The following is a 22,912-nucleotide window of genomic DNA, read 5'->3' on the forward strand; positions in this document are numbered from 1 at the left end:
GTGCGATTGTCTGGGCGCTCTCTGCCAGCTCCTTGCACGCCCATCCGCACCCAGCCCGCGACGCGGCCGTTATCGGACTCCGTTTTGTGCGGCTGATCGGGCACCTCTCCAGCCGCCGACCGCCATGCCGCGCGCACACTGACCAGCCCGAGTGAACAGTAAACAATAGGCCAGAACAACCGCAAAACCATGCAGGCACCACCGAGAAGCGTAGTGTGCGCACACTGCCTACTACCCAAAAATGTCGAACTGTTGACGGGATCACTGCCATGGTACCGAACGTGTCAGTGCACAGCCCACCTGAACGAAGCACCCGATCACACCTGGGTCAGACCATGGGACGAGGCACCACCAGAAAAATTTCAGGTACCATTACCATGGCAGTGGGTACCACTCAAAACGGAAACCACGACCCACGAGACATTGGTAGACACGCTACCAACGACATGCCAGATGTGTACACACACCCACCCGACCGCTATTTTTGCCCGCAAGCCATCGTCACTCGCCGTACCACACACCGGCGCGTACAGTAACAGCCCCTGCTACTCAGGGAAGCTGGTGCTACCCGAGTTCAGCGGAGTCGGGCACGAGGACCCGAAGGAGTTCTTAACACACTGCGAAGCGAGGCTAGCACGGTCCGGCATACCGGCAGACGAGTGGTCGAGACGCGTCAGCGAGCAGCTGAAGGGAACCACCCGCCAGTGGTGGGTCTCTGGGGACGGTTCGCCATGCCCTGGGAAGAATTCGCGACGTCACTCAGAAACCGGTTCGACATTAACCAAGCGCTAGTCCAGTGCACCTCCCGATTTTACGGCGAACACCAACGCGACGGCGAACCTGCCAAACATTTCGTAGCTCAGAAGATCCAGTTGTTCAAGCGAGTCGCACCCACCACCGAACCGATTGCCGCTCTCACTACAGTGATGGCCCTGATGCGAATCGAACTGCAACCCCTTGATGCGGTGTTGCTGATCCGAGTCCATAGAGGCCTACGTACAACAAGCCACAGAAACTGAACGTAACCTCCAGGGACTGTGGTGCCGCAATATGCCAAACACGGGATGCGGGAACACCAGCCTCGCACTAGAGCCAAGGTCGCCTGTCAAGCGTGACTCCGATACAGGCGGGTACCCACCAACCACGCGGCGCCACGCCATCGATGGCGCACCACCGCACTGCGAAGCAGCGACACCGGGTCGGTACGATGGGACACCACAGCGAGGTGACCCCCATCTACCACAGTGCCGATTAGGCTGCCCCACCGGCACATGTCATTGGCACAACGACTGCCCCACTCGCCAGCAAACCCACACACCCCCCACCACGAAGGGAAACGCAACCCCGGGGGCGTAGCGCTGAACACCATGCCTCCGAAAAATCACGACCCAGCCCTCGCAACACGCGGAGGAGACGCCACCCCAGCTGAACCAGCTGACTCGCGCTCGAGACGGACTACTGCGACTCCCGGTGGAGGTCAACCGACACCCCGCAGCGGCCCTGGTGGACACGGGCGCGAGTCACGTCTTCGTGGCACCCTACCTGGTACCGCCCGGCATGCTGCAGCCACACCAGGCCGAGCTGAGACTAGCAACCAGCACCCAACCAGGAGTGGCAGTGGGACAAGCAGAGCTTAAGTAAGCCTTCGGGACTTCACCACCACAGTGACTGCCCTTGTCGTGGAGAACTTGCATGAGGAGATCGTACTAGGCCAGCCATGGTTAGCAGAGCAGGAGGCGGTGATAGAAATGAGACCCACGCGAGTCCATATAGGTAACCGCGAACGCCTCATGGTGTACGCTATCGGGGCCACCCCTGAGACACACACGGAGAGCTTAACCTTGGAGCAATTATGCCTCAATGTCCCTCCCGAGTACCAGGCAGCCGTCAACCGCGTACTAGCAGAGAGACGAGACGTCTTCAGTGTCACCGACCCCCTCAGGCGCACCACTGTCACAGAGCATCATATCCCGACAACACACGACAACCCCGTGCACGAGTCCCCGAGAGGCTACGGATTTATTGAACAGTGTGCCATCCCTGAACAGGTGTCGGACATGCTCAAGGACGGGGTGATAGAGTCTTCAAGCAGCCATTATAACACATGCGTGGTTCTGGCCCCCAAGAAGGACGGCTCAATGCGTTTTTGCATCGACTTCCGTCTGTTAAATGCCATCACGATCAGTGCCCCTTCACCACAAATCAGCGTCGAGGCCGCCGTGGCCGGACTCGGTCGAACGAGGGTCTTCAGCACACTCGACCTGAAGGCCGGCTATTGGCAAGTGCCCATACAAGCTGAGGACAGGAAGAAAACGGCATTCATGATTCCTGACGGACGGAAATTCCAGTTTTGCGCCATGCCCTTTGGGTTAAAATGCGCCCCAGCCACATTTCAAGGGATGATGACCCGAGTGTTAAAGGGCTATCTAGGTCAATTCACAATCGCTTACCTAGATGACGTGATTTTATTCTCCGAGACGTGGGAGGACCACATTAGACACATCGCGCTGGTATTGGAACGCCTTGCCACTATACCTAACGGTCGCGCCCCAGAAGTGCCACATCGGGACACAAGAAGTGGAGTTCCTGGGACACCTCGTGAGCGTGGCAGGAAATCGGCCACAGCCAGAGCACTTGCGTAAGATCGCGGCGGCGGAACCCCCACGAACACGCAAGCAATTGTAACGGTTCATTGGCCTCGTGAACTGGCTCAGGAGCTACATACACAAGTTTTCACAGATAATAGTCCCACTGACCGATCTACTATCCCCTCAGTCGCGGTACCGATGGAGTAAACACGCGCAACGTGCCTTTGATGGGATAAAATCAGCCTTCACCTGCTGCCACATACTCACACAAGTAGACCCCGGGCTCCGCCTCTACCTACAGACGGACGCCAGCGCACGTGGCATGGGCGCGGTACTCTTTCATGTGGGCCAGAACGGCGACAGGAAGTTTGTCGACTACGCTAGCGCGAAGCTCGGGCCAGCCGAACTCCGGCACCATAGTAACGAGCAAGAGTGTCTAGCTGCAGTCTGGGCCATGAAGAGGTACCGGTCCCACCTGGAGGGGAAGAACTTCATGCTGAGGACTGACAATCGATGCCTCACATGGCTACATACCATGCAGGGGAGGAAGGGCAAGCTAATCCGGTGGGCCCTCTTCCTCCAGTGTTTCGATTTCGACATCGAACATATCCCTGGCACCGAAAACCAACTGCCGGACTTACTCTCACGAGAATCTGTTGAGCAGGCGGAACTGATGGACACCGACGACTGGGAGGGCATACTACCGCCGATCACAGCAGACGACAGGACACGACAAGACTCGGCGTGTACGCACATCACAGCAGACGTGGACGGGGACGAAGACCCGCCCAACACAATGGCCGATGTACAGCACCGGGTCAGCCGGGCCCAAGGGACCTCACAGGACGCCGACCGACGCCGCCAACAAGCGATCGCTGGAGACGAAGTGTGGCACGTACAACTGGGTGTGATTATGACACGAACACCGGGAGAACAGGGGGACTGGCGGACCGACGTTCCGCCGGAGGCTCGCGAGACGATGCTCCGGTTCTTCCATGACCACGACCTCGTCGGATACCCGGGGACCGACCAAACACGATGGGAGATTGGCCGACACTACCACTGGCCCCGTATCGCATACGACGTACCTGAGTACATGAGGGAGTGCGAGGTCTGCCAGGCGAGGAAGGCACGACGACGGGACGGCGAAGAGCAACAGCGTCCTCGAGAACCCACAACCGCCTTCCAGACGATAGCCCTGGACATGATAGGGCCATACCCCCGCTCGCCACGCGGAAAACGCTTCCTCCTCGTAGTGACGGACTTATTTACCCGGTGGACAGAAGCGTATCCATGCGGCAACGTGAGAACGCCCACGATCATCGCGATACTAACCTGAGAGTTCCTGTCACGCTGGGGCTACCCCCAATCAGTCCTGACGGACAACGCGAGCCAGTTCCTGGGACGCCTTTGGAAGGGTTGGTGCCACGACCAACAAATTAGGCACCATACCATGCCCACCTACCACGCCATGGTGAACCCAACAGAACGGCATAACCAGGAGCTGAAGGCGCAGCTCCGCATCCGATTGGGGGCGGACCACTCACAGTAGGACACACACGTAGCGGACGCACTCTTCTGCGTACGACGACACCGTAATGCCGCCACCTGACTCACGCCCACCAAAATGATCCAGGGACACAACCTGCCATTGCCAGGCGAATGGGACACAACCTGCCATTGCCAGGCGAATGGGCCACACATGGCACCCAACATCCCGACGAAACCACGGAAGGGCGTGACCAACTACGCATCGCCCTCCACGACGGGGCACGGTGGCGACAGGAAGACTACGTCGCCAAGATAACGCCAATCACCAACCACCCGCAGTGCAAGTTGGCGATCAAGTATTCGCACGCATGCACCCATTCTCAGGACCACCCTGCAACTATTGCGCGGGGCTGGCCCCACGCTAGAGTGGTCCGTACACCGTACGACGGCGACTGGGGAGGACAACATATCTAGTCCGCACCGAAGGACGGCGCCTGAAGAAGGTCCACTGGGACAACATCCGGCTCGCCTCCATATCGAGGGAAAGAGTGGCAGAGGAGGATACCCCCCCCCCAATCCCAGACGACGACGCGACATGCAGGGAGGACGACCCACCGAAACCAACACCCACACATCAGCCGGAAACACGACGACCCCGCACGCTGGTGTTCACTAACACCTCGTTCATCAGGACAAGGGCCACGCCCCACGAGGCACCTGGGTCAGACCCCACAGAAACGGACTCCGAAGACGAGGCGAGGTCACGACCTCATCGGCAACGGCGCCTCCCTCGACGACTGGAGACATACGTCCTGGCCACAACACCAGGGAGCACCGTTGACACATCCACGGGCAACGTACCCGATCAGTCAGAGGAAAACATTCCTCCTGGGGGGACACCGAACGACCAGGAAGAAGGACCGCAGGGAGAGCTCCAGGGCCCCCTCATCGAGTGGCCCGCCGAACCAGACACAGAGGAACCCGTGATACCACCAGAGCAACAGGGCGACAACCACTGCATACTCTCCATCAACGAGCTCTCCCACACCCCCGGCACACCGACGGGAGACGACGATGTCGACACCACCCCGTGGTGACAGAGCCGGACGACGAGGCCGGGAAAGCCTCCAATCCGAACCCGCCCGGCATACCGGAACGGGTGAGGAGGCTATACCAAGCCACGGATTGCCCAGCATCAGAGGACATGCGGCCGCAGGCACCCGAAACCCACAGCGAGTCCCCGCACCAGGGAGACAAACCCAGCGACCGACCCCAGAGGACCCGCTGCCCGCCAGGTTACCTGGCTAACTATGACCAGGGGAAGGCACCGAGGGACCACGCCACCCGGACAGCACCCGGGTGTTCGACATGGGACGACCTGGGACCGGAGCGCAGGGCCTACCAGCTGCGGCCACTGCGAGCACCACCTTGATGGAGCTGCTGCCGAATCTAGGGGTGCCCCCACGTGGCGGGGTCACTAGCAGCGCAAGGTCGGGCTTCTCGAGGGTGGTGGGGGGGCGTTTGAAGTCGTCCGATCGAAGGCCACCCTAAAGCCCGACCTTCAACCGCCAGTATCCGACCCCGCTAATGGTACGCACCACTAGCCATGGCCCACCCGAGTCAGGCGAGCGCCGCGGAACTTAGGTATTTCAATGCCCTTCATGAATTGGCAAGACAAACCAAGGCATGTACACAGTAAATTCACTAAACTTTAATGAACCCGCCACTTTGAATTAATAACATCGTGCAACAAGTGCGACGTAGGAGTGCCCGTGTCACTCACGTGTAGCTCTCTACTAAAACAGCTGTGAGTGCAAACCTTGCGGCCTTCAGCCTAAATTCAATAGTGTAATATGTGACGTAACTCAAACCGCCCCAAATTAGCATTATCATTCGCCACTGGAGTAGTTATCAAGAAACAGACAGTCTCCAGTATGACTCTAATAATTCAAACTTATTTTATACCAATTTATTAAATGTCATTTCTAAAACATATATAGGTATTAAGTTAATCATTAAGTTTTATTGTATGAATTGAGAGCCACTTGCTTTATATTATTAATGTAATTTTTTTTCCGAATAACGAAACTTTAGAAACTCTGGTGCGCCAGGGTCAGACGCCAGTACAGCGCGACTCGCGGACCGGGACGGTCACATGTCCCACGGGGAGCCATCATCTCTTTGTATTCATCGAACTTCAATCTGGTAATTATAGTCACAACCGAAACCTTTTTTTAATACTCCCCTGTGCGCCCGGTCCTTTTCTGGTGTAGAGCCTAACCCAGCCGCCTCAACTTAACACGCCCCACACAATGCATTACGTGGGGCCGTGCCATATACGGTACGGGCCGACTCCCGCCACCACAGACCTTTAATTAATTGCCAAGTGTACCGGCACTTGCTACATCCAATCATAGACGTGTTCTTAATTTAATAGCGAGCCGCGGTCCACACAGGTGGGCCTGCGTGTCGCAGTTTACCAATTACGGGATTAGCCGACTCTAATCAAACACTCTCCCTCAACTGCAACTAGCGTGAGGGCATAACGTTAGTGACGGCGCGTCAGAGCGCCTCGTGTGTAATTTACAATGTACTTTATATTAGGGAATTCGTGTGATTGTAAGTGCCGTGTAATTTGCCATCGTAATTAAAAGTCCACTCTGCACACTCCGTGAGCGACGTGTGAACGACAGTGCAAAGCCGTGTATATTATTTCTGAACCTCACCAATCCAGTTAGGGATCAGCGTCCTATGCTGTGTAGGGCCAGTGGGGCAACAGGCATTAAGGATTCCTAGCATCATCACCACCACCGCCGTTCCTAGCGGGCCACGCAGGGGCTTCCGATCCTCATGACCCACCTCGTGGCTAACCACCGCGTTAGCCTGGTGCCCTCCTGGACACGTTTCCCCGCACCAGAACAGCCTTCCCGCTAGGAACACCGCCGAGTCTCGAACACGAGAAAAAAAGGTGGCGTTCAACCTCGTGGCTGCAGGCAGGAGTGCGTCGTTATTTCAAACTACCCGGGTTGTTCAGTTTTTTTTTCTTTTTTTTCCTAACCTAACTAATTACTAAGTGTATTTGGGAGGGGTCTGGGTAGGGAAGACCTTAAGTGTGTCTCAGGCCGAAGCCTATACGCTCTAAGCATGCAGGTTATGAACCATGCAGGAGAGGAAGCATGCATCATGTGCTAGGAGGGGATTGGCCAGCCATGGCAATGTTTTAGCCATGACTAACTCCCCTCACTGACTATTCTAGACTATAACTAGATAAGATGGGCCCAGGTAAAACCTGCATAGACACTTATTTTAATCTAAGGGTCAGTAAATGTCAGGACACATGTGTGTAATTCATTAGAGCCCCGCTGGGCCAAAACGCGACTGGTTTCATTAGAGCCCCGCAGGTCCAAATCGCGACTGGTTTCATTAGAACCCCGCTGGGTCAAAAACACGACTAGATTCAGCGAGCGGCGCGACGAGTGTACTGGGGGGTTGTGGGGGCCTTAATTCCAACACATGATGCTGCCAGCCTGGGCATTTCCACCACAAGACGTGGTCAGTCACATGGTCAGAATCCTATTGATTAATACTTAATGCTATAATTTAATAACAATATTCTGGAAATAGTAATATTCTTAAAATTAAATTGGATGAGCTGCCAGAAATACGAGTGTCTCTGTGCGTGCTACAGCATAGGCAGAATTTTCTCGCCAGTCCGCAACCGCAGTGTTGGGGTCTGGCCTCGGCCGCGCGCGCGCTGCTCTGTGATTGGCCGGAGCCTCCAGCCAATCGCCGGCCACTACGATGGCCGTTGTGGTTGGCCTTTCGGGGGGGGGGGGGGGGGGGGGGGCTGTTCAGGCCACCCAGGATGCCTTGAAATAAAAGGAAACTGACTGAAAAGACACTGCACTTTATTAAGGTTTGATACACTTGCTGGTCCAACCCTGGCCGAGTCTGTTGTCAGACCGTCTTAATTAGTGTTATTTGATCAGCCATCGACCGGGGTTGAAAAATATGAAATTATATTAAAAATTAGGGGTTGGTGATAGAAGGGTATTAATTTAGGGTTGTATGTATTTTTTAATGCCACATTATAAAAAAATTAAAAAAAAAAAATTGTCAAAAAAATGTTAGGAGTAGACAACCCTTATCACTTAGGCGTATGAAAAATATATAGTAGCCGATTCTCAGACCTACTGAATATGCATACAAAATTTTATAATAATCGGTCAAGCTATTTCGGAGGAGTATGTTAACTAACACTGTGACACGAGAATTTTATATATATATATATATGATATTATATTAATATGTATTAATATGTGTGAGAGTGCGTTTGTGTGTGTGTGCATCTCATCCTTCAGTAGACTTTTACTGACCTGAAGATCTCATCTCTGAGTTATGGCTGTTTGAATTGTATTGTTGGCCACATATTTTTTGTTTATAGTTTAGCCCAAGGTCATTAGATTGACCTTGAGTTTAGCCTAGAGATTTTTGATTTAGGTTATGATTGTTTATGAAAGTTCTCTACATTTGATCGACGGGCCTGGACCACCAAGATAGGTAGTAATTAGTTCCTGTCAGGTAAAATACCGTTCTCCTCCCATTGTTTTGTTGCTTGGTCCCTTCACTACAGCGTGTTGAGCCTTGTGTGCATGTAGTGATGGTTGTGTGCGGAAGCCAATAACCATTCAACGAATTAAAAATAATTATTATGATAGTGCAGAAGAGACCTAAGGAAGGTAACGTTAAAATAAGTAGAAACGACTTAAAATATTATAGTTTGCTGAAACTACTGAAGTAAGAACACACGTGTTAAGTCACGAACAATATTTGCTAATGCGAAGTGTGATGAATACATATACACACATATACTTAAATGGATGTTGGTATGATGTATGGAATTGATAAATTCCGACACCGTTTGACTGATTTCCATGAAAGTTGGCACATCAAAGTGGTTTTTCATAGAGAAGTTTTATACTAGGCGTATCCATTTTGCTATAACTCGCATCGTAGATAGTGCAACAGCACATCAACTTGTAGGTATTTGAACTCTGAGAATATTCTTGTTGTATCTATTTTAATACAACTCGCTACTAGATAGTGCTGCAACAGAATGAAAATTGGTGTATTGTGATTTTTGCTTTCCTTAATCCTCAATAACAATAAGTATTGATTGTGACTGTGATTGGTATTTGGTGAGTAAATAAACACTGTGGTGTTCTAGTATGTACACCAATCCCTCACTTAGCATGACTTAAGCGTTCCTAAAAATGTTTTGTGTTTTTTGAAATTGCATGTTCTGAAGCATTAGTTTCCTTAAAAATCAAAGCTAATTTACTTCATGTGTTTCTTCATGTGTAGGGAAATATTTTTTATGTAATATAAATGCGTAGATTTAACACTCAACGATAAATATGTCACACCATTTATCTTTATAAGCCTACCATCGAATACTTAGTTACTCAGTGTGACAAATACGCACTCCGTAATGGGAGATAGGTGGTTATGTACTTATCGTCGGTCAGCTGGTTGGCTTGCTCGCCATTGGCTAGACTGAAGTTTGTCACGGCCCGGTCTGTGGCCGGGTGACAACAGTATTGTCCGGCGGCATACGCGCGGACATGAAACACTTTGTCCTTCACACTCCATAGCCGCAATTTAACTTGCCATAGCTGATGTTTGTACCACAGCTGATAGTGTAGTCAGACCTGCGCGCACATCTCTTCGCCCCCTCGTATGGCTAACTGTATGCACATCTGTTGTTTACCGAGTTGAAGCAGACTCCCTGGCATCATGCACAATGCTTAATAATGTTCGCAGGCTTTCACGGCCATTGTCTGAAGTAGCTTGGCTTCTGGGTTGCAGCCGCGTCCTTGGCGAATAATTCACCGACGTTTCTGGCCGACATTGCAGTCACCATCATCAGGGAGCAGTTGCCTAGGTAAGGTAGGTAACAGGACACGGCTACAACCCAGAAGCCAAGCTACTTATGCCCAATGTTTATTTTGCTTGTGACGATTTTGTGTTAACTGAAATTTGCAAATGTGCTATTCAAGACAGGTGCAGTAAAATTAACATTGCGCTAAATGAATTCAAGCTATCTGAAGACGTGCTAAGTGAGAGATTAGTGTGTATAAAATAGACACGTGTGGCAGCCACTACTACCCACCGGAGAGCGCTGGTGTTTGTGTGGGGTAGTAACCCCTAGTCCCCCATTATGCTCCATGGTGGTTGAAAGTGGTCAACCTCGGGCATTTTCATAATTTCGACAAAAATGTCCTACAAAATATTTGGAATGTCAAATGATGATCAGGTTGTATTCAGTTTGGTGTGTGGGTGTGTGGGCCTACCACGGACCACTTAATAACACCTGTCATTGACTGTACTAGAATTTTTTCAAATGTACTAGAATGAACTGCACAGATTTACCAAAAGGAAACCTTGAAGTTGGTGTCCTCAGCCTGTACCCTATAAAATTGTGTGAAAATGTTTGCTTACGTAATTTTTGTTTAGGTTTTCATATTTTCAACTTGGGCACCATTTTGATAAATTTATATTTGTTTTCTGGCAAATTATTTGAAATGTAAAATTGAGTTTTCTGAAATTGCAGTTGATTCCAAATACGTTTTCAATAAATGGATCAAAATTCCATCAGTATGCGTCTTCATTTAAATTATCTTGTATCGAGCCAATGAGAAAAATCAAGATAAGTATCCGATGTGATATACCAGGTATCTACTATGTATTATCACGTTGAACCACATGCATCGTGCTGCTGTAGAAAACACGTCTGACGGCATGGTTGAAAAGCCAGGTCGTCAGACAGATGTGAGTTGGTAATTTAGACTGGCCCTTGCAGGCTTTAGCTGTTCCCCAGTTTCCATGACTTTTAAGAAATTTAGAACTTTACACTGGCATTGCCAGCATCAAATTGTTTGGTTAGGGAGTTACTTAGCTATTATTCTGTACTAAATAAAGTCGGCTCACGGCATTTTAGTTGGCTCAGGCTGGTTTGAAGCAGATTAGCACAGAGTCACAAAGACCTTTACCCAATTTTTTTATAGATAAAAACTATACTGCCGGTCTTCTGAACGAAAACAAAAAAGACTGATATGCACTGGGAAGTGAGATTTCAGTTGATTCATCGCTAATTGCTTTGAAATTGCATTAACAGAATTTGTTAGTGTCACAAACATAATTTCAAGGTTCATACTTAATTTAATCTGTTTTACGTCTAATTTTAGGTAAGCAAATGTATTCATTAAACCATATATAACTTAAATTCTTACATCCATCATTAATGGGTTAGTTTACGTGGAAAAAAAAAGATTTTGCATTTTGTTTTAGGACTGTAGTACAATGCTTCGAATCAATCGGCTACTGCCGTCTGCAAGGAAGACCAGCCGTAATGGAGTGTGCAGACGCCACAGGAACAGAAAGCTGTCGTCGGTGGCTCCGAGCGTTGCAGCGAGTCGCGGAGTGCCGAGGGAAGGGGAGGAGCTGGAGGGCTTCATCGTCCGACAGGTGGCAGCCGTCCCAGAGTTCCGCCTGAGGGCGTACCGCCTGCTCCACGAGGCCTCCGGCGCTCAGTACCTGCACGTGGGTCGCGACGACGGCAACAACGCCTTCTCGGTGGGGTTCCGCACCACGCCCGGGGACTCCACGGGGCTCCCCCACATCCTGGAGCACACGACGCTGTGCGGGAGCGCCCGGTACCCCTGCCGAGACCCCTTCTTCAAGATGCTCCAGCGGTCCCTGGCCACCTTCATGAACGCCATGACGGGGCCCGACTACACCATGTACCCGTTCGCGACCCAGAACGAGAGGGACTACCGCAACCTGATGTCCGTCTACCTGGATGCCGTCTTCCGGCCGCAGCTTCGGGAGTCGGACTTTCGGCAGGAAGGCTGGCGGCTGGAACACGAGAACGTAGAGGACAAAAACTCGCCCATCGTGATCAAAGGTGTGGTGTTCAATGAGATGAAGGGTGTTTTTGCAGATAATCAAAACATATTTCAGCAAAGTTTTCTGAATGAAATTCTTCCTAGTCACACGTACCAGTATGTGTCCGGTGGGCATCCTCTTAGCATACCAAAACTCTCATACGAAGACTTGACGAATTTTCACACAAAGTACTACAATCCCAGTAATGCAAGATTTTTTTCATATGGCAATTTTCCTATAGCAGACCACTTAAACTTTATCAGTAACAATTATTTGAGAACTTGCGAGTCATTGACTCCAGACATAGCGAAAGAGACCGTGGTTCCTCCGGAGCGGAGATGGTCGTCACCTCGGCGGAAACACGTGGCCTGCAGGCTGGACCCCATGGTCGCGGACAGAGACAAGCAGTCGACGGTTGCAGTTGGCCTTCTGTGCTCGGACATAACTGACATCCAGGGCACGTTCGAGATGCAGGTGCTCTCCGAGCTACTGGTCAAGGGACCAAACTCCGCGTTCTACAAGTCGCTGGTGGAGCCGAACATCGGCGCGGGCTTCGCTCCGGTGACGGGCTACGATGCCCAGACCAAGGACACGATGTTCGCCGTGGGTCTTCAAGGAATCAGCGCGTCTGATTTTGGAACTGTGGTAGAAATATTTGATAACACTGTGGATTCAGTTATCAGTAAAGGTTTTGATGAGAAGCAGGTTGAAGGTGTGCTGCATAACATCGAGTTGAGCATGAAGCACCAGGTCTCTGATTTTGGTCTTGGTCTTCTGTTCAACTTGACGCCTCTTTGGAACCACGATGGTGACCTCGTTACGGCACTCAGAGTAGAAGATCAGGTGTCCCAACTGCGCCAGAATCTCAAGCGAAACCCACACTACCTCCAAGACAAAGTGAAGTTGTATCTCTGCGATAATACACATCGTTTGGTCTTGACAATGTCGCCCGATGAAAGTTACGAAGCGAACCTCATGCAAGCAGAAGAACAGCTTTTGAAAGATAAACTCTCATCACTTACAGAGGAAGACAAAAATAAGATTTATGTGCAAGGCATCGAGTTGAAGAAGGAACAAGAACGGGCCGTAGACACGTCATGTCTGCCCACTTTGCAAGTCGGAGACTTGAAACAGATCATAGATGCGACTCCTGTAAAACATTTAAAGTTTGCTTCAGTTCCCGTGCAGGTCTGTGCTCAACCCACGAATGGCGTGTCTTATTTTCGAGGCATTTTGAATTCAAGCAATCTTAATGATGAATTGAAAGCACTGGTGCCATTGTTTTGCTATGTTGCGACAAAGATGGGAACTCGCAGGCATGATTATCGTGAATTGGACAGTCTGGTGCAGTTAAAAACTGGAGGATTGAACTTGAGCTCACACGTAGCAGAGGATACCCGTGACCTGGGCTTGTACGAAGAAGGTGTTATTTTTTCTTCACACAGTCTCGACAGGAATACGAAGGACATGTTCGACTTGTGGTCGGAGATATTCCGCGAAGTGACGCTGGATGACGTGAAACGGTTCGACATGCTGGTGAAGGTTCTGGCAGCCAACTTGGGCAATGGTGTCGTGAGCACGGGGCACATGTACGCAGTGTCTTCAGCCGCGAGCCTCATCAGTCCGGCTGCTCTCCGGAAAGAACTTTCTTCCGGGCTGAGCTACGTGGCCAAGGTGAGGGACATCGCGCAGATGTTGGACCCTACTCCCGTGCTCAAACAGGTCAAGTCGATATCGGAATCACTTCTGAACAAGAGACGTTTGCGGTGTGCCGTTAATTTCGACGGGGCTGACGAGAGCAGAGTCCTGTCCGAGGTGGAGAGTCTGGTGGGTGCGTTGCCGGGAAGCTGTGACCGGCCCTTCGTCCAGACGCGAGCGGCGACGCCGACGAACGGAGCCGATGCCCCGGCGACCCACCACGTCCTCCCCATCCCCGTGAACTACGCGGCCAAGTGCACGGCCGCGGTGCCCTTCTCGCACGAGCACTTCGCGCCCCTGCGGGTTCTGGCCAGGCTGCTCTCGGCCAGGTACCTGCACCCCCTCGTCCGGGAGCAGGGGGGCGCGTACGGCTCGGGGGCGTCCGTGTCCCCGGCGGGGGTGTTCAGCTTCTTCTCGTACCGCGACCCCCACTCCTGCAGCACGCTGGACGCCTTCGACGCGGCGCCCGACTGGGTGTCGGCCGACCGCTTCACGGAGCAGGACGTGCGGGAGGCCAAGCTGGGCGTGTTCCAGCAGGTGGACGCCCCGGTGGCCCCCGGCTCGCGGGGCATGCTCGCCTTCTTGCAGGGCGTGGACGACGAGCTGTTGCAGCGGCACCGGGCGGCCCTGATGGCGGTCCGCCGGGAGGACCTGCACCTGGTGAGCGGGCGGTACCTGGGGCGTGCCGGCGGAGCGAGGAGCTCCCGGGCCCTGCTGGGGCCCCGCAACGAGCGGCTGGCCGCGAGGCCGGGCGAGGCCTGGAGGGTGGTCCAGCAGGAGTGAGCACCATGTTGACTCTGTCCTGTAGCGCCCCTGTGACTTCAGAAAGTAAAGTGCATCCTACAACAGGTTATGTCTTACGGCATATTTATTCAGTTCTAATGCACAGTAATTGTTTGAGCGTTTGAGTTCAGAAAATTGGTTGTAGCTTACCAAAGAAAGATACAGGACAATAGTGTTTAAAATAAGTTAAAAGTAATAATACTCTGCTCTAGAGGAAAAAAATACAGATGAACAGTACTGATTGTTAGAGACAAGATTTTTAGGTTTCATTTTCATGTTACCGTATTTACTCGCGTAAAGGCCCCCTTTTTCCCCCAAATTTTGACTCCAAAAAAGGGGAGGAGGCCTATACGCGAATTTGGAGGAAAAAATAGATTTTTCTTTTCAAGTCGTGCGTCTTTGTTCTAATGAGGAAGGGCGGGGGAGGCAGCGACGCGGCAAGAGGAAGAGAGAGGCAACGACTCCGCAGGAGGGAGAGGCAGTGCTAAGAAAGGGGGGGAGAGAGGCAGAGGCAGCGCTATGGCAGGAGGGGAGAGAGGCAGAGGTGTGGCTTAACCTCCCTCCTGCCAGTTAGCCAGCCAACCAGACAAAGGAGTGTTAGAATCCTTGACCCACTTCCCTTCCTCCTTCACTTCCCCTCTTCTTCTCTGACAACACTCCACATCAACACAGAGGCAGCGCGCTAGACCAGCTTTCTTTATCTTTATGTCGTTTGAGATAGAACTAACTGCTTACGTCTGGCATGCCTCACATCCGTCTTACTGAGAACGGACAAACTATAATACCAGTCTCTGTATCACTGCCGCTTACAAAATCACCTCCCGCCGCTCACAATACATGGCTTGTTGTTTGATGCATGCCAAGCTGCCCTGCCCTCAGATAAACCCAGAAAAACACGGTTATTAATTTTTTTCTCAAAAATGTTTACAAAACAAGGAGGGGAGCTTATATGCGGGCGGGGCCTTTACGCGAGTAAATACGGTAATTTCATTTTTAAGGATGAGATTTCAGTGTTTTTATTTTTTAGGTTTCATGAAATCTGTTTATTAAAAAAGGTAGCTTATTAATGATTAAATATGATACTTAAATGTCTCATGATGCTAATTTTTCTAAAACAATTTCATTTTGACTGATACACAATGCAATTTTTTTCATTATGAATTATAATGACCATATCTGTGGGAAAAAAGCTGTAATGCAAAATGAATGGCCCAAAAGAGAGAAAAATAGGTAATTATTTGCAATGCATCCGGACGTTACGCCTATTCAGGAAATTTTTTTAAGTATTTCTGTCTTTGAAAAATGTTCTAATGTAAAAACAGTTGCAAGATTAAAAAATTTAACTTTTGCAGATCTCTTTTTATTAAATTGTGGTACAAATGTCATGCTAAATAAATTACTTTCATTGAATTTAATATTTTAAAGATAAGGCATTTGTCATGAGTTAAGTTTTGATTGAAAATGCTGATTAGTTTCATGATTTTAATTGCATTTCAGTATTTTTTGGTGTATTAACTTGAATTTCTTTGTTGTATGGTGTATTTGACATGCCTTTTAGTGCCTTTTTTTTTATTCAGTTTTTACCCAGTTCCTTGTATAATCGTGTCTACAGTGATTAAATAATCTCTGCTATCAAATTGCATCCATAATTCAGATCTCGTCTTAAAAAAAAAATTACAGATATGTAATCCACTAGAAAACAGGAAACTACCGAAATAAAAATCGATAGTATTGATAAACTATGAGTGAACCAAAAACTCAGGCAGCAAAGTACCGGGAACTAGCAGCCTAGATCAACAGTCAGAATCCATCCTAGAAGAATCTGAACATGACCGGCTTGGTTGTAGCTGGATTACAGACCTTTCGCTGTAGTATTACCATCCCCTGTAACAAAGATATGTTACGTAAATGGATGTGCATCTTGTATTTGCAGCGGGCAGGTGTTCATCCACCCAGGGGAAGTGATTCGCAAAACTACCGCCAGGTGGCATAAGCATGTACTTTTTTGGGACTGGAGTGGTGGCCTTGGCCCTGGCCGGTCAGTGCTCTGGCCAGTGTTCCCAGGAAAACTTGGAGAAGGGTGGACACTGCTGATAGCGGGAAAGAGGCTCTACTGAACCCGGAGGCGTGACTGCACGTTGGTGAAAATGGCTTGCGTCAGGCGAGGTCTTAGAAGCAGCCTGCCCCGAGAGCTTGCAGGACATAGCAGTTCTTGTCACGGCTCAGAGGCGAATTACAGGTGACATTCGCGCGCCAAGGCGGGAATAAAAGGATACACAGTCTGACTCGCAAAAGGCTCGGCAAAATCGGATCTAGGGCTGGGAAAAATTGGGGAGGCAGGTCTGACAAAGATATAACTGGAGTGTACAGTAGGAGGATCAAGAGCAAGTTCTTCCAGCAAAAGAATGACTGGAGACTTTTTTTTTAAAATTCAAATTTAAAATTGTGGCAAAATACTAGTTGGCGGCACAAAGTGCTGTGGCAAGAGACTAAGCTGTGTGTGAGCAACCATGCCAATAGATCATTTTAACAGGGGGATGTGTTCAGTTCTTTATGACGCAAGAGATTTCCGGCAGCCTACAGGAGCCCACTCTTCCAGAGAGCGTGTCCAACGCTCTGAGCAGACCAGGTCTGGAGGGGTCGAGGACCACGTCACGACCCTGTCGAGTTGTCTCGGCCGGGTCTGTGTGCCCGATAACCATTCTGCAGTGCCCAGGCACACACTATCCCCGTGACCGTGCAGGCTGTGTAAGGCCCCATGACACCAAACTTACACTTGAAAACACACAAATTTAAGATTATTTTTGATATGTAACACATTAGCTCTCAGTGTACAGTATTTGGGAGTAATTTCGTGAATGGAACAGAAACATGTAACCAAGCACTGCACTGCCAACTGTGGCAGGTGGTGCAAGCCAAAGTTCACAAAGACAAAGGGAAACATAGTTCTAACGGTTAATGAATTTGAACACAATGGGCATGCATTAAATATAATTCCTTGTCGATAATCAGTAGGGACACCTGTATTTCGCGATTTTATTTCATGTCAAGGTATTTCACAAAACACTGTAGCTTTTTCTAAGAGTCATGGCAAATTGTGAGGGTGCAGCAGTACGGTGACCACATTCTCATTGGCCCCGTCAAGAGCGGGACGACACCTCTCACCGACGTCAGCCAATAACCACAGGAGAGAAGCTACAGTATTTTGTGAAATACCTTGACACGAAATGTATTCGCGAAATACAGGTGTCCCTAATAATCAGGTCCCAAGTCTGAGGTTTAGTATTGTTTCACGTCTTTTTCACTATTATTGGAACCTTTTCATTATATAGTTTAAAATTTCACTCTGTAAATAGAATATTTCTGTAATCAACGTAGCTATCCCGGCAGCGAATTCTAGCTTCGAGTATGGAAACTACATGTGTTAGATGTTTCACATCTCTGTCGAGTACTGGAAGACTGGCGCACATTTGAAAAGTATTTTTTTTTTTATAAATGCTACTGAATTCTTTGCTTTTAGAGTGCAAAGTTTAAAAATCATTCTTACCTCAAACAACATCTGTGAGCACTCATTCTCTGCAACTAAAGGCGACTAAAAGGAAGAATAACACTACCGCGGACTGAGTCTGGAGCTCTTACAACTCCGTCAAACTGCGAGCTTCCTTTTAATGTCACGAACTGCATTAAGCTGTACTCAAGAGAAAACTAATTTAAAATAGTTTCATTTCCTGCTAGAACTGTGAGATCATATTTTGTACAGACCTAGTCTAGATTTACGTAGGTAAACTGTAATGTAGTCTGACAGTCTGAGGTTATGTAATTTATTTCTCAAAGGTTTATTCAGCATTTTTTTGACACAGGACAATATAATGGACATGTCACAAATCACTAGTGGTTAGTGTGCAACTAATGAACTCTATATAATTTGACTGTAAAAACATTTTTTTTTGTTTAATTAATATGTTAGACACTATAAAAATTCAATCATGTAAAATACACATAATAGAAAAATTACAGTTTTTATAACTAACAAAGTATTAAAACAAATGTACAAATTAGCCTTCTTTAAATAATTTCTTTTGACAAAATAGAGCCACCCAAACACAAATATTTGTTATTGATGTATCATGAGAATTTTAATATTTAGTTCATTAAATCCAACATTATTTCTTAACTTCCCATAATTTTTACAAATACTTATATTCATTATACTGATGCCGCATTGATAGTTTCACAATAACTTTAAAAATGAGTGTACAGCAAAGAACGTGAGCCATTGATAGATGGAATGATATGACCCAAAACAACATGTACCATTTTAGAGTGCATGCCATTTGTCAATCATCTACATACTTACAATGTGTGTTTCAATCTCTCAATCTATCAATTTCAAGATTTAAAAACTAAGAATCCAAAACAATCTTTTTACATTTCAAAATATTAGCACTCAAGAAAAGCATTCTATCAAAATTAGTTGTGAAGTAATAACTTGGTACATAAACTTGTAGTATCTCAGTAATATGGTTTGAATATTGTCTTGTACACAAATTCACTTTTTAGTATAAGCTGTTAATTAACCCCATAATTTATTATAATTTATTTCTTCTAATTTACCATTTTATAACGATATTGTATAAATGTGTTGTTATACTCTTTCTGTTGAAGCTTTAAAAAGTTTTGAGCTTGTTATGGAGCAATTTTTATACAATTTTTGAGTATTTTGTAAAAAAACTGCAATTAATTAAATACTTTACGTCTACATTTATACCTTATTTTAAGTCTAAGGGATTTGTTTTTTCTCTCTCAATCCCTTTTTTTTTTGTAAATACAGGTCAAATATTTTACTCGGATTATTTAACAGAATGTAGAACTTTTTCCTTCAGATTATTTTATTTGGTTGGTAATATGTAATTACAAAATATTGAAACCCCAACTGATAAATTTTCAACAATTATTAAAAATATTTAATATTTCTTGTGCACAATAACTTAGAGTTACTGTTGGCCAATGACGTACAATCAACAATTCATTTCCTATCTCGAGTGTAGGCAGACTCCTCTATCAACTGTCCTCAATGTCAGTACATGTCCCAAAACTGGAAACAACATAGCACCAAGCTCAAAATAAGCAGGTCTGGTTTTAGTTTAATGTTTTATAAACTCTACACAATCCGAAAAATTCCATGCTTTACAACTATGTTGTATTCACCTGCATCTAAAGTGAAAACATTTTAGAACAGAATCTGACCATACCCTAAATTGCAATATGTTATTTTGAGATTTTCACAATATTTGTTGCATGTCAGACATCAAATTCCCAACTGTATGTAGGTAAGTTCATAATTCATCAAAATTCGATAAAAAATATAAATTAATGTAAGTAAATTTGACTAAGCATTGTTAAACATGAGAATTCCACATATTCTGAATATGCTTACAAGACATAAAACTTTAGCATCACGGACATGTCTGAAGAATTAAATCCATCATTTAAAAAAAAAACACACACACACTGGTCATATTGGAATAGGCCACATGTAAATTAATGTTTTTAAATATATTTGAATGTTCAATATTACCATGCAGCCTATTATTCTATTTAAAAAGAACTGTACATATAAAATTAATCAAGTTCATTTGAGTACTTTACAAAATTTGGAAAAGTAACTACATGTACATAATCCTTAATGTTAACAGTATCGTACTTCACTGTGTACAAAATACACTGCACTCGACTAGCCACGTTCAGACAAAAAAAAACTAGTCACGGTTCCTTCCCAAGCGGTGGAAAACACTGCTTTTGTAGTTGGACGATCCCCGACGCTCAATCCTCACAGGCTTCTGATAAAAAATAGTTCTCGGCTTTTCGTTCGACGGACCGGACTTCTCCGGCGCTCCTATGACGCTCACTTCCCGCTTCTCGAACTGCAACATTGTAACAGGAGTTAACTCACTGCATGTGCACAACACCAAATGTACGGTTCTCAGACCCCAAGCACGGCATACTTAAAAACATCAACTATAAATCGAGCATTAAACTAAACTATTTTCTCTGTGGCTATCCCAATGTTGGTTTGTTCTGTTCACTAGATGTACTGCATTCACCCAAAAAGAATGTGGCACTGATTATAATGTGACCCAAAACTTAATGATTGTGAGTTTATGAAATGACTTCGCAGAACTTGAAAATGATTAAAATTAGTAAATTAATCCATATTTAAGAGACCTTTTCTGGTGCCATTTTCGTCAGCAGAGTTGGTTTTCACGGTCTCCTTTGAAACACCAAGCCGCAGTTACAGATATAAATAGTGGTTTACGACTGTAGTTCAAAAGGGGTGCTGTTCAGAAAGCAAAGCATGAGGTGACACGCAGTGGTATGAGACGGTGATGGGTGCCTTCCCCAGCCGCCTCAGTGAGGAGAAGCAGAGAACCCAGTGACCACTCTCCTTCATCCTGCATCTCTCATCTGTCAGTCCTTGCAGAGGTTCACGAAGCCCCGGGCTAGAGTGGCACAAGTGAGGCAGTTTACAGGCAGAGCGTGCAGTTTTACAACCAAGCTGTTCCCAACGGCGAGATACATGCAACCCCCACTTTCAATTCCAGCTGTTTTGGTAACATTCCTCACATTATTTTCAAGTGAATACGGTACATTCCAACTGATGTGCCAAAACATTAAAAATTAAAATTTTTTTTCCATATTTCATTCAAATGTATCACTGCTATGCTGAAAAAAACCGGTTTCTCCATCTGTGTGTACCTGTCTGTCATCTTTCTTTCGACGGCAGCTGTTCAACCGGACCCACACCCACACACACACACAGCCATCAGCTGCCTGGGTTCTGCAGCTACAGTGTGTTGTAGCTAGTATGTATTTTTTTTTTAAATGATCTTCTCATGACTGCACAAAATTCAACCAACATAACCTACGTTTCCTTTGTTTCAACTTCACATGCAGTCAACTCCTGTTAAGAAGTTTTTTTCAAGGTAATCTTCTTAGCAATTTAAACTAACAAAGAAAACTTATTACAAGGGTAGAATTGTACCCAATTACAGGTCAAAAGCTATATTTTAAGTTTATAATGGAAGAAATATTTTTATATGGGATTTTCTTTAAATATATGTATTACCACTATCATTTTTCACTTTAAGTCCTTTTTAATTAAAGAAAAACCTTGTTCAGATCAGTTGTAACACACTATAGACTGATTACATCGCAGCTGTCTTGCAAAAGAATACTGTGCGATTCTGGTGTTAAAATGTGCAACATCAAAGTATTCTTTTCCACTCTTAAGCTCACCGGACAAAAAATTAGTCACCGTAGTGCACACGCCTGTACAGACGGTGCAGCGAACGAGTCTGGTGTTCAACCACACGCGTACTGCCTCTACGCGAGCACAAGGCAGTAGCGATCAGTGAGAGACAGTGTACGTCGACATGGGTGGATGTAAGGATGTGACAAAGCGGCAAAAAGGGGCAATCGTGTTTGGCCGTGCCCGTGGCCATACAGTGTGCTAATTTGCTGGATTTGTTGGTGTTTCGTAGCGAACTGTTCAAAGTGTCTACAAGCAATGGTGGAAAAAGATCCTGACCGAGAGGGATCGGAAATGTCCTGACAGGAATTGCTGCTGTCAGTGAATGAAAGTCCATACCAACCTGTTAGTTAGAGAACATTGCGATGGGAACTGGCTGCAATTGACATCATGAACCTGTACATCTTCAATGGGCTATAAATCATCGAAAGTGAACAGTAGCTGACTGGCAGAACGTAATGTGGTGTGACAAATCAATATTTTGCCTGTATGCCAATGATTCACGTCGTAGAGTGCAGCGAAGGCCAAGTGAAGCATATCCTAGATGTGTGCAACGTCAGGTTCAACCTGGAGATGGGTCTGTGATGTTGTTAGGGTGTTTTTCGTGTCATGGATTGGGCCCGCTTACTGTGGTGACCACTAACAATAACATAAACCAGCATGTTTATTTAAACATTCTGGATGATCAGGTGTTGCCTTTCATTCAACACCTGCAGGATGAGTATGCCAGTGATACCCCGATGTTTCGAGATGACAACTGCGAAGTTAATCAGGCTGGACACATGTGTGACTGGTTTTACGAACATCTCAAATGGCCTGCAGCACCACCTGACTTGAAGCCCATCGAAGACCTGTAGGACATGTCGGAACAGCGGGTAAAATGCAAACATCAGCATCCACACAATTTAGTGGAACTGCGCGATCAAAACCCTAGGTTGAAGATTGACATTAAACAAAGGTCTTGAAAAGTACATCCGACAGGGGGTGAAGAAAATTTTCAGCAGCACGCGAAGGCTCACAAAAAAACGGGGGGGGGGGGGGGGGAATAGAGGAAAATGCATTAGAGCTGCCATGTTTATGGTGAGACTGGCCACAA

The 22,912-nt window shown here is 47.2% G+C and overlaps 2 protein-coding genes across 8 annotated transcripts in view; one reads left to right on the forward strand and one right to left on the reverse strand.

Annotated features, from left to right (window-relative positions):
- Nucleotides 1-8,537: 8,537 nt before the first annotated feature.
- Nucleotides 8,538-15,855, forward strand: LOC134539413 (presequence protease, mitochondrial). Of its 7 annotated transcripts, none has more exons than XM_063381430.1 (3): nt 8,538-8,660; nt 9,948-10,028; nt 11,430-15,855. In XM_063381430.1, the coding sequence occupies exon 3, from the start codon at nt 11,442-11,444 to the stop codon at nt 14,505-14,507; it is 3,066 nt and encodes a 1,021-aa protein (XP_063237500.1). In that variant the 5' UTR covers nt 8,538-8,660; nt 9,948-10,028; nt 11,430-11,441; the 3' UTR covers nt 14,508-15,855. The 7 variants fall into 7 exon arrangements, with proteins under 7 accessions (XP_063237500.1, XP_063237502.1, XP_063237505.1 ...); XM_063381432.1 differs by having other exon boundaries at nt 9,948-10,023; XM_063381433.1 differs by having other exon boundaries at nt 8,543-8,639.
- A 4,269-nt stretch (nt 15,856-20,124) lies between these two features.
- The window catches only part of LOC134539414 (uncharacterized protein C19orf47-like), a 50,821-nt gene continuing 48,033 nt past the window's right edge, over nt 20,125-22,912 (reverse strand). The window contains exon 12 of the mRNA XM_063381437.1: nt 20,125-20,431. Coding sequence (XP_063237507.1) covers nt 20,267-20,431 — 165 coding nt within the window. The 3' untranslated portion in view covers nt 20,125-20,266. The remainder of the gene's footprint in view (nt 20,432-22,912) is intronic.

Source organism: Bacillus rossius, chromosome 15 (genome assembly GCF_032445375.1).
Source record: "Bacillus rossius redtenbacheri isolate Brsri chromosome 15, Brsri_v3, whole genome shotgun sequence".
Taxonomy (NCBI): Eukaryota; Metazoa; Arthropoda; class Insecta; order Phasmatodea; family Bacillidae; genus Bacillus; species Bacillus rossius.

Coding starts and splice junctions, on each gene's coding strand:
- LOC134539413 (XM_063381435.1), top strand. CDS start 11,442: ATGCTTCGAATCAATCGGCTACTGCCGTCTGCAAGGAAGACCAGCCGT.